Raw genomic sequence first — 13,450 nt, 5'->3', positions numbered from 1 at the left:
AGTATTCAGTTCCCGGATCTGATTGACAAGGAATTAACTGTGCTCGGCAGCAGTTTCAAAACATCTGACAACAGTCTCAGAGCAGACTCTCATCATCTACAGCTAGCTGAAGGTTGGTTCCACCAAATCTCCTGGTGATGACCTACAAAAAGGGCCTAAATACCCATCAGAAGAGGAGCGGCTGGGAATGCCTCTGCCAGGTATCTGTCGTACTGGGCCACAGCCAAGTCTGCTAGGGACTCATTCCAGGATGCTCTGTTGCTAGCACGCGCCACCAGCAGCTCTTACAGAAGGAGACCTACCAATTTCTCCCAAACAAGTCAATTAAAACCAACCAGCCCACCCCAGATGCTGGGCGTAGCACCGAACACAGCTAATATCAAAACCAGAACCAAGCAAAGGAATCGTTCAACAAGTCCACTGGTGTCAAGCACACACATCCCTGATGGGGTTGGCCAACACTGACACCTGAGGGAAAATTGGGAAGGGGGTGCAATACCTGTCAGGAAGGTGTGTGGAGGAAGGGTCACCAACTTTAGGGTAGGTGAGGGCTCAGAGTGCGGGAAGGGGTATTCTTTTGCTAGAGAATTTAAAAAAGAAGTTGCTGTCAAGGGTTAAAAATAACCAAGAAAAATAGAGAATAGGCAAGAGTTAAAATGCAAAAAGGAAAAAAAGACAGACAGATAATATGTAAACAATCCAAATAGTGGCACATGGTCGCAGAACAATACGCAGCAGGCATGGGGCCAACTAAGTGTCAACCTTCATTTTATCAAATCCTTGCCCCCCACCCTTCACCCTATGTCTGTCAGCGTCTTGGGGCCTGATCCTGAGACGCTCCTGAAAGGTACTGCCACAGACCTCCACAAGAGCGGAGGGAGCTCAGCACCTTGCAGGCGGGTGCTCAGTATCTCGCTGGGGAAGGTTGACACAGGGGATTACAAAGTGCACTGGGCAAGGGCTTACTGCTGTACTTGTCTGGGTGCCAGATACTCAACTTACGATAGCTGGAACCCAGGCTGTAACGAAGACATTTCTTGCAGAAGGAAATAAAAGATGCAAGAGGGACACACATGCCTAGTTTTGCAGGGAAGCATGTCGGTGCCTGATATATTGGAACAACTGTTAAAGACCTGTATGTACATCCTTTCGTGAGGGTGAATAACTAGGACAGTGCCGGGGTAAGGAGAGCTCAGGTTATGCGTGGTGCCCTGGGTGAGTTAACACTCTCCTAACATTTTTCATACATTGCGTGTGGCGTGAATGGTGTAACTTGCTTGTTTGGAGCAGATCCTCCTGTCTTCTTCTACCTTCTCTGCTTCTCTGCCTCCCTCTGAACATCTTCCCTCCTCCTCCCCATTGCGTACTTGCCAAGTGTCCTGTTGTATGACAATAAATCCATGTGGGTGAATACTGGCTTCTCAACATATTCAAACAGGGGAGCTGTGCTCTTCCACTTTCCCCATTACAATTACATACAAGCAAAACAAAAGCAAGAGACATCTGATTTGCGAGAGGCAGAAGGCCTCTTGACGTGTCACACGTCAACTCTCCCTTTTGGGGCCGCGCGGCAGAGCGGCAATGCTTACCTGCTCTGAATAGTCGTTGCCGTCAACGTCGTCGCTGTTGGAATGACCGCCGGGACTCTGTACATCTATTCCATGGCTCTCCAGGATTGCTGCTTCTTCGAAAAAAGCAAATGGATCCCTAATTTATCTGATGCATTAGCATAATTAAAAGTAACCATTTTTTCAAAAAGTTGTAATAACAGGAGGAACAAAATTGTTTCCCAGCCTCTTCCCCTTTACTCTCCACTATCTGGGAAGGCAGCACAGGTCCAGATACCAGTTTGCCTGAAAGCCTTCTCTGCCAACTAACAGGGTTATTTGTGAGTAAGAATCCTTGTTTTCCAGCCAGTCGGATTAGAAATTAGATTAATTTCTAACACACTGGAATGCCAAAGGCATTCCCTGTAGACCTTCCCACAGAGTTTGGATTAGCAGGACTCGAGAGGGGTGGGGACCATCTGAAAATAAATGAGGAAATTTTTAAAAGCACTTACAGGATTTAAAAACACAAGTATCTCCATCTTCTAGTATGATCCACGTGTCGAAAGCTCCCTCTAGTTCTTTTAAATCTCTTTGCACCCCTCCTCCCCATAACATAAAGTACAGATGCAGCTCGAACTCCACCCACCTTGGACTAATTTTGCTTTGTCTTTCCCCCATTTTGACAAGTTTTATTTTTTTGAAAATAAATCTAGATTAAATTTCAATAACATACTTTAAATGCTGTAAAAGGAAACTCCTTCTTGGCAAATGTGGCAAAGAGAACGTTAGCCTCTGCTAAAGCAGATAGCAAAAGAGCGTAACACAAATTTGACATTTGCAAAAACACTGGGTAGCAAGCAGATAGGGATTTTTGTCCATGTACATATTGCAAACTCAGTTCTGCACAGTATCTAAGTAGGTACATAACATTTTGCAGGCATTATGGAAGTTTGTTGAATCCCGGCCACTAACATAAGTTTGTTCTCATTACAACATCTAATGTTTATTCGCATTAGAAGGTGTACTCCTCACAATTCAGAGTCCCTTCTAATTTCCTTACGATGAGCTATTCATGCACAGAACCAGCATGGCCAACTCTGAAGCGACTTCTGTTTTAGCCTGATCATCAATAAATACGTTTAGCTTGTTCCAGCCATTTGTCACTGTGCTGCCCCATGGAAAGCAATAAGGTGGCACAGGTATAACCGAAATAAGAAGCTGGCTTGCAGAACACCTTTGATACTGGTGGCTGTATCTGAGATGTAAAACAACTCATCTGGACTCTTAGATCCCTGTGGGATCTCAGGGATGACAGTAAGACAGACACCCCCAGGTTTTGGCTCAAAAAACAAGCACATTTCAGTGGAAGGCAGACACAAGAAAACTTACAACCACATAAAAGCTCTTCACAACAGCCACTTTTCATTTAAACTGCATGTTAAGGTAGTGAACTTGCAATATTCTCAATTTCCCTTATTTCCAATGCAGATATTCTGAGATTTTATTTCAGATTTTATTTGGGATACCCAGAGGGGCCTGAGCATAGGGAAATACGATTCTCTGCCACTGACAAAATTCTAATTTTGATTTTTAAAAATGGTCTTCCAATGAAACTTTATAACCACATAATTTTTCCTGCATTGGTGATGATTTTTATAACTTAAATTCCTACTCACATTTTAGAAAAGATCTGGAACAGCGAGAAACCTGCTTTAAAAATTGTTCCACATTTCTCTTAAGAATGCCGGAACCGCTTTTATTATCATTAACGCAGTCTCAGTAACTTCCAACTCTCCTGAACAAGCCTAGGTACCAAATCTTGAGAGCAGGCTCTCTGATACATTACCGATATTGGCTCTTCTCTTGATTTCCTTCCTTCTGTTGGCAAACCAATTGTACACTTTAAGGGAGGTAACTCGCTCCAAATCCGATAACTTTTTTCCTATGAAAGTAACAGGGAGAAAAATTACAGCATCGTTGCTCACTGGATTCCAGAGGTAGGCACAGACCTTTATGGGCATGATAAACTCTTGAAATATAGACAGCATTGAAAAGCTATAATAACTGAGCATAAAGTGAATTTTATGCGAACCAGAGTACTGTGCCCAGATGTTATGGTAATAAATGCCAAATATCTCTCTAAAAACAAAGTAGCCTTTCTTCTTTTTTTTTTAAATCTGAAACACAGGAATTTCTTTGCAGCTTCAATCCACTAAATCCAGAGCTCTGGGAGAAGAGAGGGTTGCTTTTCTAGCTCGAGCGCAAAACTGAGATTCAAAACCACCTCAAATTCAATTCGCTGCCCTGCCATGAACTGCATACCCTTGAGCTAGGTCTCCTTCCATGTGCCGCAAGGGTACAGTTTAACGACGCGCTTTCTCCAGCAGCAAAATGAATGAAGAAATTTTGTCCCCCCCTCTCCCCAATCTGCTTTCCCACCACCAGCTGCTGTCACGCTCCCACGTCACTAAACGCACCCTCACAACCGGGCCAGTACAATTTCTACCTTTTGGCAAGGGGAAGGATGATGGTAGCCAGATCACTGGAACGTTACAATTAAACCAGAAAGAAAAAAAATCTGAACCACCACCAGCCAGCTACAGCAACCCACCCCCTTCCTGAGCATCAGCGTAAAGGAGGGAAGCCGGGAGGGATCCGGCATTGCAGGGACCTCGTGGAAACATCTTCAGCTGGCCTTGGCACTATGTAAAACGTTCAGTGTAGCTGCATCCTCAGCGGGGATGAGAATCCCCCTTTCAGGCTGTTTATCTGAGAATAATTTGTTCAGCATACAAAATGTTCATGTAATTGCAATAGCAGGCAACACACGCAAAGCCTGCAAGCTTAAACGAGTAAGGAGAGACGGAATGAGTGAAAGAAAGAAAAATCTGGAAATAGATGCCTAGACCATTTCCTAATACTTTGCATCAGTACTACTCAAAATATTTTATTGATCCAGAGACACAGCGTTCAAGTAGCTTGTTCAAAGTTGCTAAACCAACCAGCGGTGCAGCCAGGAATACAGTCCCGACCTCCTCGGTGCTCTACCCACTGGATCCTTCTGCTTCCACAGTGAAAAGGCAAGAGGCAACAAGGGAAATTCTGACTAGATATTAGGAAAAACTATTTCACTAGGAGAGTGTTCAACACTGGAACAGGGGCCCAGGAAAGTGGGAAAATCTCCATTTTTGGAGATATTCAAAACTGAACTAGACAAAGCCCTAAGCGACTTGATTTAACCGGTTCTGCTTGACCAGATGATTTCCAGGGGTCACTTCCAATCTAAACTGTTCTACAACTCCGTTTTACCCTGCTACTGTCCCAGTGTCCAGGAGTCATGCCTTAACTTTCATTTGCATTCATTTTTATTCTAGCAATGTATACTCTAAATAAACCAAAATATGGGTTCTGAAAACTGCACAAATATTTGATGAGTTAAACGAAGCAAAGGCAGGCGTGACCACTAATCTGGGCTCACGAATACCACACTGAGTATTCATGTTCCTCTCTCAAATACGACTTCTCCAGGAGCAGAGAAAACGCATTTTTTTTGACAAAAATACAAGGTCCTCCATTAACACAGAGTCCAAAGCGAGGCCTCCTGTCCAGAAGTTATAAAGAAAATAGAAACACAGGAGAGCTGGGCTCCTTAATCTGCTGAGGACCTGCTCTATCATCTCCAGCAAGGTTTAGTCTCTGAAACAGAGATTTCCCAGCTGTAAAATGGAACCAATAAAACCCACTTTTGCAGAATGTAATGAAATTCTCAGATCAGTACTAACCGGTTATAGAAGTACTTTGAAATAACTGACCTTAGAGAACACAAACCCTTCAAAACATGTTTATTTTCTCAGCAATACCGCTTACAGTGCTGTATAAATGAAACGTTCAGATGCACAACTTGTACTTCATATCTCAACTGGTGGGAATTTAGATCTTAAAATTGCATTGACTTTCATCTTCATCCAAGTATGGCAGCTCTGAACGACAGGAGTCACAGAAGGCTCAAGAAAAAACTTCTGACTAGTTGAGAGCGCTAAATTGCTAGTAAGAGCCATAAAATGAGATTTGCTGAATTTAGCAAGAGATGTTGAAATCTAATTGCAGCCGCCTTTGGAAAGGACACCATGATCAGCTCCTTACCTGGCTTTTGTATAACTGCATTACAGGCATTTGCAATTTCTTCTCTCTTTGCCTCATCGGGATATTGATTCTCATTGAAGTAACTGCAAGGAGGGAGGGGGAAAAAAAAGAAAAAAGAAAAAAGAATTTTTTTTCAGAAATCAGAGCATGAATTTCCAAAGCAGCTTCACTAAAGGTGCCAATCGGTAGTTTATGCGTCACTCTTACAGAGGTAGCACAGACATGACAGATTTTACATTAAACTAGATATGCACAAGGTAAAGTCTGCATGCAGTCATACCCACATAGGCACCATTTAAAAACTTCCCAAATGCTTCAGATAACTGAATGTTACCTCAGCATTTGCAGTGTCACCAGGAATAACATCCTAGGAGATGGAGCAAAGTGAGCAATGCTATGAATACCAGAGTTATGACTGTCAAGTGAAGCACGTCAGAAGACATCATAGGTCATGACTCTGCCTTTTTAATTACCATTTTCTTTTTTTTTTTTCTTCCAAAAGACCTCTTGCTTAGGCAGTATCCTACAAAGGATGGAGCTCCTCAACATTTATTTTGATGCAGGGGTTAAATGAGGTTTTCTTCCTCTAACACTCACTATACCAAAACGCAAGCTGACTTCAAAACAACTTTTTAACAGAAAGTTCTGCAAGAATTTTTATACATATACACATATATATTACACACACAAGTATTGTGGACTTTGGACAGACACGGTATGAGGATTGTACACATAAAATTACATAGTAATGCAGTAAGATTTCTAGAATCAGTCTAGTATTTACTTCAAAAAACCCCCACAATTTAAAAGTTTTAGATTACCATAGAACATACTTTAAGTATAGCATATTTTAATAACATTTTTCCAAATAATTGCAATTGTATTCTACTTAATATGCAGTAAACATCCTATAAAAGTTAAACTATTTTCTCTTTTATTTCATTTAAGTGCTTAACAAATTTTAATAAATTATTTACATTCTACAGATCTTATCAGATCTGCATCAAAAACAACAGAATGAGCCCTGTTTACGTCAATAGGCTCTGATAAGCATCTGATAAGCAGGGACGACTATACTTTGCTGTAGCTTGTCTATAATATGGAATCCAAAGAATTCTTTGATCAACTTTGATCACTAACAGGTTCTTGGAAAGTTGCTGCATATTTGAAAATAATACATTTTGTTCTAATTGTAGATGATTTAGTAGTAGGCTCACAGAGATGCAGTGCTCAGTTATTTCTCTTCCTTTCTCTCCTTCTCATACCCACACCAGTATGAAAGTCCACCTGCATTAGAGTTTAAGGGAGTTATAACCTTATTTTCCATGGTCATACTTCTCTTCTGGTGGGTCGGCCCCAGCACTGCTTCCCTGCTAAGGAAGCACCGAGTCTGGTCCATATAGCAACCTGCTTTTGAAGAAGCGCTGCTAATGCACATCCCACTATTTCACTTCCAGTTTAAATCAACTCACTGCAAATACAAATTTTGACCATTCAGTTTGGGTTTTTTATAATTCTACATCATCCCCTTGCTCAATACTGTTATTTGCAGCTGCAGCTCTGTCCACAAGCAGAGTCCTGTTTCGAGGTTGCTACTCATCAACTATGAGAAATCAACTCGTTAGCACAGCTAGGCGCACCATTAATGTACCTCCACTTAATTTGCTAGCGTAGACAGCAAATGAAACCACAGAAACAGCTCTGTCTTCACCAAATGAAGGACAGGCTGCCTCTGTTTTACTGATCTGGGCATTGGAGGCAATCACATTTACACACAAACATCCACTTATTTTTTCCTGGACCTCTCAGAGTTGCTCTTAGGGAGTACGTCCAGAGAGACTGACCATGACTGCAATTCCCACCAGGATTTAACCTACTCTGAGAAAGATCCGAGATTTTGCCATTACATTAGGACAGGAGGACACCTGCTTGTATTCACTTCACTGGAAACTTCAAGTACACAGTACTTTCAACTCCGGCTTTGCCACCAGCAGGAACACTCCCTGAATTTTCAGCAAGACATTTCTTTTTTTCTTGGCAATATCCCTGGTCTCTGGGCATGATATTTTTTATAGTACATTCTTTCCTCTTTCAAATATATCATTCCTTCTATTATAATATCCTTTAAAGTAATATATGTACCTATCTTAACTTGCAAATTTCTGTTTAAAGGAGTTGTGTTCTGTACAAAGCTCTTTTTGAGACCAGAAAGTTTGGAAAACTGTCTAGAAAATGCTCTTGCTAGTCGTACCAGAGCCAAGAACTTCTTCCTCTTTCTCAGCAAGTTCTGCTAGCTATAACAGCTATTTTATGGATGGCCTTTCCTGAACATTATCTGTTTTGTTCATAGATACTTGTCAAACTTGTAGGACAAACACCACAAAACAGAGGGTGAAACCCTGATGTCATGCTCCATTATGGGTCTTGATCATCTACGGTCACCAAGCTGCCTACTTCTCTTGAAGAAACGACAGAAGATGTAAAAGGCAAGAAAAGCTCTATATTCGAACTGCCAGTTCTCACATGGATGCAAGAAAGCAAGACACCAATTAACCAAGAAAAGACAACACAAGAGCTACTAGTGCCCCTTCTCTCAGCATGCAGCTAAACACGATGCTGTTAACAAGCCCCTGACCACCACATGCTTTTGCCAGCTCAAGCACAAAAACAGGTCACATTTATTAACAGTAAGACAACTTAGGCTCAAGATTACAGTTCTCTATGATAACAGGGGAATTGCCCATGATGGAACCAACTTTTTCAGAAAAGAACAATAAATGAGACATGTCTTACGGCAAAGGAGGAAGTTTTTGGGGTGTACTGCAATCATTTTTGTGATTCAGACAAATTCTCAACCAAACCAGTGATTTATATCTTAACACACTTCACAAATCAATAAATTATAAGCATTTTTATTTGACTGAAGCAAAATTTATTTTCCGTAATTTTGAAACCTTGCCTTTAAATTTAAAGACTGACTTCCCATTTTTTAATGTAAATGTCTGCAAGTTCCTAAAAGAAAATTGATCTCCACTTGAAAACCTGGAACGGTTTTCATCTTCGTCAAGTTTTGAAACCCTGTTTTATGAAAAAATACTAAAAATTTGGGAAGTTTTCAGGCAGCTCTCCTGGTAAATAGGTCATTTTTCATGGCAGACCACAAAGCTAAGAAGGTCCCACCCAGAGGGAGGCTGGGAGGGAGCAATCCTTGCAGGTAAATTCAGTTTCTGTAGTTGGCACAGTAATCTCAGGATTTTTCTCTCCTTCCACCAGCTGGCTTTTTTGGTTGTAAGTAACCAAAAACATCACGCGACCTCGACTGTAAGAGCTGATTTTCATCCTCTGCCTCCAAGTTCTCCATGTACACTCTCTACTAAGATACCATGTTTTTCTCCCTTCACTTATTTTGAGGTGTTAATAGGACTTGTGGGTGATATCATGACACAAAAGACGTTTAAGGGCTCCTAACATTTCTGGAAAGTGGGTAAGAATAACTGAGTTTTCGAGATAGGGAAACCAAGGCAAACAGCGCAGAAGGCTTCAGCATTGCTTCTGTTTGGTGCGGTCCAAGCTGTGAACGCACTATGAATTTTGGGGGTTCATGAGACCGCATTCTCTCTTCCAAATGGGAACCAAATTCATCTGCCTCCAGTTTCCTCCCAGGTATATGCTATGGGACAGGGAAAGACATCAGGGTGTCTGAATTCCTCTTCCAAGCTACAAACCATGGGCTGTTCACAATCTTAAAAAGTTCCTGAAGACTACACATGAAAAATATCAAGCACTATGAACTAAGAAGAAAAACAGCAGGCACAACTAAACCCTACCGAGGCACAGTGCTTTCTAGACAAAGGGCAGCTGTCAGCCGAATACCTTCAACGAAGAAACCAAATGATCCCTTTTGTAGAAAATGACAGTAGAGGATTAAAATGAAAAGTGGCCAAATAATTTACATGAGATGAGAATCTGCACGGTGGTAAAGAACGTAGATATCCTTGAAGCAGCTTCATTTCAATAACACTGAAGGCTAGAAAAATTGCAGATTCAGAGAAACCCTCTTTCTTCCAGGGATAATGTGCTCAGGACAATGACAGCGAGGGAATCCATCTCGGCCCCCGGCTCCGTAATGGAAGTTAGCGCATCCCCCCGTCTTCACCAAGGTGCCCTAACCGAATGCCAGCAACGGGTGCCAATCTTTTTTGCTTGGCTGTACAGCTTGTGCTATCCAGGCTTCGATATCAGATGCATTAGGCAATGCCTCCATAGTGCTCCTGATCATCCACAGTGGAAGTTTTGCTGCTTCCTACCAGTTTTGCTGCTGCCAGGGGAGCGTTTGAAATAACCCGAGCTACCCAGCAGCAGCGGCAGTGGCACATTTGGTGCTTTTTTGTAGGGCTGCATAAAAAACCAGCATTGTTCAAAAGAGCCAGGCTGGGGAAAGACTTAGTTTCCAGCATGACATCACCGTTTCGGCCTCAAAGTGCCAAAGTGACTCAAAGCATAGACGCTCCAAACAAATGGGTATTTACTGAAGAACAGTTGATTCGACGCAAGCTCACTCCCTCTTTCAGCTTTGCATTTGTGTCTCTCTCCTCTCATTCCCATTAATCTGGGAAGCATTTGCCAGTGAAATATTCCAGCTTGCTTGCAGGAGCCCAGCTCCTCCACTGCAGACCGCCTTCCCGGGATACCAACTGCAGGCCTACGATCAGCTTAGGATAACTTAAGAGCGGGGTGAGCCCAAACAAAATGGTCCTGTCCTCTCCTTCACTCCCTCTTCGCAGGGAGGAAGGTTCTCCACGAGGCTGCATCTCTGGTCCAGCTTTCCACATACATCAAGACTAGTGTTTGCGCATCCAAGGGAGGCAGGCAGGAGAAGAGCGAAACCCACAGCTGGGACCACTTCCATCGGTGGCAGCTTGCGCATTTATATTCTCTTAAATTGCAGCTAAAAGCAAAGCCTGAGTGATGGGGACGTGGACTGCTCCGCGGACGCATGGAAAAAACTACTTGCCCATTTCTGCCAGGTCCCATCTCACCCTGGTGATGACAAGAAGATGCTCCGGTCACCGGGGCCTGAGCTCACTGCCAAACCTTCCAGTGTTGGAAAACACGCCAGAGTGCAAGCTGCTCTTTCGTCTTTGATAAGACTGCCTGTAATTTCAGCTCCCTATCTAGTTTCCCTTCAAACAGGACTTCTGCCTTCCCCAGACAAGCTGCGTAAAATACTTGAATATAGTCACCTATTTTGCCTCTCATTACTATATTTATCAGTGTAGTGTCACCCCGTAGCAGGAGGGCATTGTTGCAGTCTTTATGGCTTTTAACAGCACTATTATTCAGACTGCCAAATCAACGAAAATATTTCTGAAGTTAGTCTGTCATCTGTGCCTGAGGTCTTCTCTCTGCCCAGCATGAGACAGACTGTCAGAGAAGTGACTTCAAAGCATAAGCTCATCCGAAAGCGTAATTACTAGTTTATTTCTCAGTAAATATTGGCCAAGAATATAACGAATGCCATTTCCAGTGAGGTCAGCAGAAGGTGCCATCCGTTTTATCTACTGCTATTTCTACAGATTCTACTGCTGGTACGTATGGCCAACCAGCTACTGTGCCCCACACTACAGTGAAGTGCCGTGGCTATTTTAGAGCAAAACTGAAGCACAAAGATGTCCACCCCACATATAAGCTCTGACGGAGCTCAGGATTATACTGAAGTCACCATCTTTTCTTTCCCCCAGGACTGCAAAACATAATCAAGTGTTTAGTTGCTACTGGACACATCTGGCGAGGCACTTCTGTGCTTGGGAGCAGGCAAGGATGGGAACTGCTCTCCGGACGTGAGCGGATGGAGGCTATGCACTCCTGCCAGCCCGACTACAACTTCCATTGAGACAAAAAACAACAAAAAAAGCCCCCCAAACTCAGTGAAGAACACAACTGCTACAGCTCTTTACTGCTTTCCCTACAGCACTATCATTTAGCTGAGAGGCTTTGGTAGGTCCATGAATTTTAAGAAGTGAAGAAACCACTGCGGGACTCCAGCTTGACCTCTTGTACAACAGTGACCAAAGGTTCCTCAGCCATTCTGGCATGAAGCCCAGATCTTCTGTTCGACCTACCGAGATATCCGGTCCCAATGTAAAAATTCGAGACAGACTCTACCATAACCTTAGATAAGCTTTGCAACCAAATTTTAAGAATGCAATAATTATTTTTAAGAAGTCTCATTAGCTTTCAACCTCCGGGTACTGAGATACTCATTCTCTAGGAAGAGAACACTTCTTAAGCTTCTTAGTACAAGAATGAAACATCTTGTATGGTTTTTTTCATGGAAAACGCAAATCCAGAGGAGAGCTCTAAACAGGACTACATCACTTAAAGCACCAGACACATTTAAATTTTAAATGCTATTTCACACGTTAAAATTTATTTGTGTACATAAATTGTACGGTCATTTCAGTACCCATTAAAAAACTCATACACAAGAACTGACTCTTTATCCTGGTTTTACAAATCAGTGGTTAAATTCTGAGAGACGTTCATTTTACTGATGTTTCTTAGCAGGAAACTACTCTGCAATGTAGATTAAAATGCCAGAAATACACCTTCCACTGGAGTGCATAAGACTGTATGACCTTCAAAGCTACCATAATGCAAACTGGTTTCAAATTTTTTAAAAAATCACTTTCTCGCTGTTTTGACAGCAGTCTCAAGCACCAACACAATCCTATCAAGCTATTAAAATTTTCCTAAAATTTGTTTAAAACCAGAATTTATTGATAATAGATCTGAAAGCCTCACACTTTCAAAAGATAATCTATGCTTCCTAATCTATAGCACCCTACTGTTGAGATAATTAACAATTAAAAAAAGAATAGTTAAGACATTGGACGTGGTGATTTACCCTTCCTTGTAATTGGATTTGGTGATAAGAATATTTCTGAAATGACACAACAGCTCTCTTCTGAATAGACAGACTTGGAGTTTTTAACAATTTGAAAGACACAGGTACTTTCTGTTTAAGGCACATCAAAGACGCTGACAGCAGACAACAGCTAAAGTCTTATGAGTGCCTACAGGCTTAATGGTGTTGCAGACTCCTAAAACCAACATACGTACCAAATTGTTCACAAAACAGAAGAAAGAAAAAAAAAGATTGAAAATTTTTTAAAGCCAGTAAGTAAATAATGCATCAAGACATAAAAAAAAGTGTGAATTATTCTGTAATTTCAACAACCAGTTGGTATGAGGACACAGCACTTTCAAAGCTGTGCCTAACAAGGCACCTAAGCACAAATAATAGTGTGTGTCATGCTCTGCTTTACTTACTTGTAATATTTAAGTTGAGATCTACTCGCTACAAGGCTATTTACATGCATTAAATCCTTTAGGCTTAACCCCATGATAAGCAGGACCTTTCCGAAGTCAACCGCGAAACAAACATTTCATCCAAAATGCTGAACTTTGTACAGAGGAAGAGTTATTAAAGTTACATCCTCTGGATTAGCTAGTTCTCACAAAGCAAGCAAAGCTACGGAAGGGTCAGCCCGCGGATGAAGCGTCTCCGAGAAGTGATGAGACCCTGCAGAGATCAGTGCTGGCAATTCAGCAGGAGCACTTGCACTCCTAAAGGACGTTCTGCTGTTTGGTGAGCCAGCTCATCTAAGATGCAGTCTTTCTCTAAGTATAGCATAGCCTTGCCCCAAAATTGTGTGTTAATTGTCAGTTCAGCACTACATTACCAAGAGCACATA

General features: G+C 42.0%; 1 protein-coding gene across 18 annotated transcripts in view; it reads right to left on the bottom strand.

Moving 5' to 3' along the window:
• The window catches only part of HMBOX1 (homeobox containing 1), a 119,086-nt gene that overhangs the window by 17,375 nt on the left and 88,261 nt on the right, over positions 1-13,450 (bottom strand). For 5 of the 18 annotated variants that reach the window (XM_064508264.1, XM_064508273.1, XM_064508261.1 and 2 more), the window contains 4 exons: positions 5,694-5,776; positions 3,397-3,492; positions 1,590-1,684; positions 1,248-1,379 (listed from right to left, as the gene is read on the bottom strand). In XM_064508264.1, the coding sequence (XP_064364334.1) occupies positions 1,248-1,379; positions 1,590-1,684; positions 3,397-3,492; positions 5,694-5,776 (406 nt within the window). Of the gene's footprint in view, positions 1-499; positions 581-1,247; positions 1,380-1,589; positions 1,685-3,396; positions 3,493-5,693; positions 5,777-13,450 lie in introns of all 18 variants that reach the window. The other 13 variants (XM_064508272.1, XM_064508274.1, XM_064508278.1 and 10 more) reach the window with 13 other exon arrangements.

Source organism: Dromaius novaehollandiae, chromosome 3 (assembly GCF_036370855.1).
Source record: "Dromaius novaehollandiae isolate bDroNov1 chromosome 3, bDroNov1.hap1, whole genome shotgun sequence".
Taxonomy (NCBI): Eukaryota; Metazoa; Chordata; class Aves; order Casuariiformes; family Dromaiidae; genus Dromaius; species Dromaius novaehollandiae.
The sequence above is the reverse complement of the archived record's forward strand: the minus strand, read 5'-3'. Positions and strand labels throughout refer to the sequence as shown.